This window comes from Rutidosis leptorrhynchoides, chromosome 7 (assembly GCF_046630445.1).
Source record: "Rutidosis leptorrhynchoides isolate AG116_Rl617_1_P2 chromosome 7, CSIRO_AGI_Rlap_v1, whole genome shotgun sequence".
Lineage (NCBI taxonomy): Eukaryota > Viridiplantae > Streptophyta > Magnoliopsida > Asterales > Asteraceae > Rutidosis > Rutidosis leptorrhynchoides.
The window spans coordinates 176,627,242-176,631,368 of NC_092339.1; the positions used below are offsets into that span (position 1 = coordinate 176,627,242).

The following is a 4,127-nucleotide window of genomic DNA, read 5'->3' on the forward strand; positions in this document are numbered from 1 at the left end:
TCAACCGACTATAGACTTAAATCTTCAAAGATGTTGCTCTTCAAAGATAGAATTCAGCACAGAGGCATCACTTGGATAGGCTCATGGAATACTAATTGACTTTCTAAACAGAGGAACAGTTTCATGGTCTTGAATGTAAATGCTAATGGCAGGTTTACCACTAAATCATTATTCTGGCCTTATTATAAGAGATTTTCTTCCCTGATCAAATTTCAATCTGTAGTAACAAGGAGAAACAAATTACTCCAACAATAACTATACAAATTTTCGTATAGAGATGTAGAAGAAATAGGATTGTGCTTCGATCGGAGTTGAACATAAGAGGTATCGACATGGATTCAGTATGATCCCCAAGACTCAACTTATTTATTAATCTAACAAACATTATGCAACAATAAGTAGAGAATATAAACCAGTTAAAAGGTAGAACTACTAGAACAAACCCACACACATATTAAAAAAGCCTCACACCCTTTGGATTATCATGCAATCCTGAAGCACAAGTCATGTTTAATACAACAAAGCCGATTCAAGTTGCCTAAGTTAAAGTAACGACATTCAAGCATATAAATAAAGAGTAGAACGATAATATTCAAATGTCATCATCTTCACGATAAATGCTTTCAGCCATCTGCCAGACCTGTAGAGCATTGTCTTCCGCAACACTAGATATAACCCATGGTTCATTTTTGTTCCATGAGAAATCGGATATTTTGGCCTTGTGACCACCATGAGAAAACAGCAGCTCCGGAGGTCCATCTTCTGCTTCTCCTTCCAATTGTTCATCTCCAATTCTGTTACGAAAAAAAAAAATTAAAATGCAAGCTAGTAGACATGAATGTACTTGAAAAGATCAAAATTTGAGATTTAGGTTGTAAGTACCTGTTTAGATCCCACACCATCAACCTTCTGTCATCAGCGGAGGATGCGAGCACGGTTTCATGGTTTGGATCCCACTCCACTTGAAATACCTCCTCACTGTAGAATTAAATAACTCACAAATGATTTTCAGAACTATATAGCTCACATAAAATAAGAAAACATGCTCGATTTCCTAATCTTGTAGGGAGTATTTACAAATAAGGGCATCGCCAAATGTTGCATTTTAATGCATACGTTGTAGATAGCCAAAAATTTCATCATGTCCATTCACTTATTTGTAACTAAGGGTCTATTTGCTTTATTTTTCATTTAAGTCTATATGGGTTTAGATGGCTATACCTATATGTATATAATAAATGAAGTAGCATTATATTTTCGCACAATGTGAAGTGGTAGTTTACAAAAGAGAAGTCGATGTCATAAAATCACATCTTACAACTTCATTGTTTTTCACCGCCTTTTTGGTGTAGTTTGATAATTTCTTTGGCGATTCAGATATTATTAATTTTGTGGCAATAATATGAAATTCAATGATTGAAAACAAATAAAAACATCTAGTGGACACTATCATAATTCTCGCACTATGCAGCGAAACTCAAACTTGTAAATTTATGATAGTGTGTGTTAATCTATGGGTTCGAATCTGATGATAAGGAAAATGAGAAAATGTACAAGTGTATCGTGTGAAAAAGGAATTATATGTATAATGAATATGAAAATTTAGAAAGCCAATATGGAATTTTTGAATATTAAGACTACCATATATAGAAGTGCTATACTCTTTATACTGTAGTATGCTATTACTATGTACACCAAATGCTTTACAATATACTATGGTCCCAGTTCTGTAAAACTAGCTGCTAATTGTATCAGGAATTATACGTCGAGAAGTAGAGAAAAGAAAACAGTGGAATTTTGAGAGGGCTGTTTTGACGAAAATAAGGCCGAATGGAGAGTACACCTATATCGTGGATAACAAAAATAAGCATTTGAGACAAAATATCCATTTGCGTTGACCGAATAAGTTAACTTGCCAAACAGTCCAATAAGTTGTTTGTAAACAGGCCTCACGCATAACATTGTATGGCAAGGCAGAAAGCAACAACTATAAAATACAAGGTTTCTTAAAATCCTATCTGTACTACTGAATCTAGCTTATTAAACCTATCTAAATTACTGAATCTCGAAGAAGCAAATACATATAAACCAAAGATTCTTACGCAAGAATAAATATATGTATAAAAAATCAAGGTTAGAAGACGTACGTATGACTACTTAAAACATGCAACGGTGCTGTCAGCTTCCGCATATCAAACAAACCGACAGTGGTATCTGAGGAAGCTGTAGCCAAAACCCACTCATTATATGGATTGAAAGACAGATAATTAACCTGAAACAGAAGCCAGATAAACAATTACTAAAAAAAATTGACAACATCAATTACTATAACTCTTTCTATATTTATGTCACCTCTTTCTCATGAACAACCACAGCTTGTTCATGTTTATTTGTGCGCAAATCCCAAATCATCAGCTTGCAGTCATCCCCAACTGACCCGAATAAACTATCATTCATCAAATGCCAAGATACATCTTCAACAACACTCCCATGATCCTGCATCAACATTTCTTATTACACATTTACCTAATTTATTGCTTGCTAAATCAAATCAAATAATCATTTTACCTCATAAATATGTTTAGCATCAAGAACTTTATTTTCAGGCATTGCAGAAACATCCCACAAACAAATTTTGCAATCATTGGAACCACTTAACAAGTACCCTTCTCTAAAAGGGTTCCAAGACAGCCCATATCCTTCTTTATCATGACCTCTCAATCTAACATCAGGAGCACAAGAACCACCTTCATGATCTAAAGGTTGCTTTGTTGAATCAAATATATAAACTTCAGATGAACTGGTTTTAGCTGCAACAATTGACGGAATTTGTGGCATACATCTTGCCCGATTCACCTCTCCGTCAACATGCATCTTCTGAATAACATCTACCTACAACCACATACAAAAAAAACATACCATAAACCACCAAATCGAAATCGAAAACTTTTCATAATTAGTATACCATTTAGTTTAATTTTGTTTATGAATAACTTTAACTCATAAACACTTTTCATTTTAATAAATGAATTGCAAATTCAGTCAGTCATTTCGTCGAACACGTTCCCTACACTAAAAATCACATATAAATTAACATACCAAATACCACCAAATCAAAATCAAGAACTTTTCATAATTAGTAGATTTTTTAGTTTAATTTTGTTTATGACTAACTTAACTCGTAAACAATTTTCAGTTTAATAAAGTAAGTGCAAATTCAGTCAGTCATTTCGTCGAACACGTTGCCTACACTAAAAATCACATATAAAAAGAACAACCAAATATCACCAAATCAAAATCAAGAACTTTTCAGAATTAGTAGATTTTTTTAGTTTAATTTTGTTTATGAATAACTTTAACTCATAAACAATTTTCATTTTAATAAGTAATTGAAAATTCAGGCAGTTATTTCGTCGAACACGTTGCCTACACTAAAAATCACAAAATAAGAACAAACACAAAATCACTATCACTAATTTCGATAAAACACATACATCAATTACTTAGCATACCTTTGGGATTCTCTGATTTTCCAAATTTGTTTCAAGTGCAGATGCAGGATTAACAGGCAAATGAGCTTCTGCAACTAAAAGGAAATTAGGGCAATCATCAGATGTGTGGGTCCCAAGGATCATTTTGTGAACGGCAAATGAACCGTCGTCGTACAACGACGGCGTTGAGGGAAGCCACTGGACGGTGAGTGACGGCCACTCAAGAGAGTGAGATAAAACAAGATCGTACAAAAACGGAGTGTTTTTTCTCCACACACTGAATTCTTCTTCCACTTGGTAGTCTTCGCCGCCGTTGTCTTCCTCCGTCGCCATTTTTTTTTAATACTTTTTTGATGAATTTGTTTTCCCGCGTGAAAATTAGGGTCTGTGAAAATGGTGGGAAGAGGGGGTTACCAGGATGTACTATTTATACGCAAAATATACTGGGCCGTTGGTTTCATTTGTTTTTTGAGCTCGGCTGGCTGGGTCAAATATGGGTTGATAATATGAGCCTAACGAACAATTAACGATTCTGTTTATTTTTCGTTTAACGATCTGTTTTTGTACAACTCTTTATTCATTGTTTGTTTTTCATTTAATCTCTTTAATCTCACACCTGGTCTCAAAAATGATTTA

General features: G+C 34.1%; 1 protein-coding gene across 1 annotated transcript; it reads right to left on the bottom strand.

Moving 5' to 3' along the window:
* Positions 1-355: 355 nt before the first annotated feature.
* Positions 356-3,873, bottom strand: LOC139857501 (WD-40 repeat-containing protein MSI3-like). Its single transcript, XM_071846279.1, has 6 exons — positions 3,513-3,873; positions 2,569-2,892; positions 2,353-2,496; positions 2,148-2,272; positions 883-978; positions 356-794 (listed from the first exon to the last, which is right to left on the bottom strand). The coding sequence occupies exons 1-6, from the start codon at positions 3,822-3,824 to the stop codon at positions 593-595; spliced, it is 1,203 nt and encodes a 400-aa protein (XP_071702380.1). The 5' UTR covers positions 3,825-3,873; the 3' UTR covers positions 356-592.
* Between the last annotated feature and the right edge of the window lie 254 nt (positions 3,874-4,127).

What these genes read in the sequence shown, in the direction of transcription:
- LOC139857501 (XM_071846279.1), bottom strand. Translation starts at nt 3,824, where the DNA reads ATGGCGACGGAGGAAGACAACGGCGGCGAAGACTACCAAGTGGAAGAA. An exon ending in TGGTTGTTCATGAGAAAGAG is followed by an intron (nt 2,273 to 2,352) that starts GTGACATAAATA and finishes CTTCTGTTTCAG; the next exon opens with GTTAATTATCTGTCTTTCAA. An exon ending in CATGTTTTAAGTAGTCATAC is followed by an intron (nt 979 to 2,147) that starts GTACGTCTTCTA and finishes TTAATTCTACAG; the next exon opens with TGAGGAGGTATTTCAAGTGG.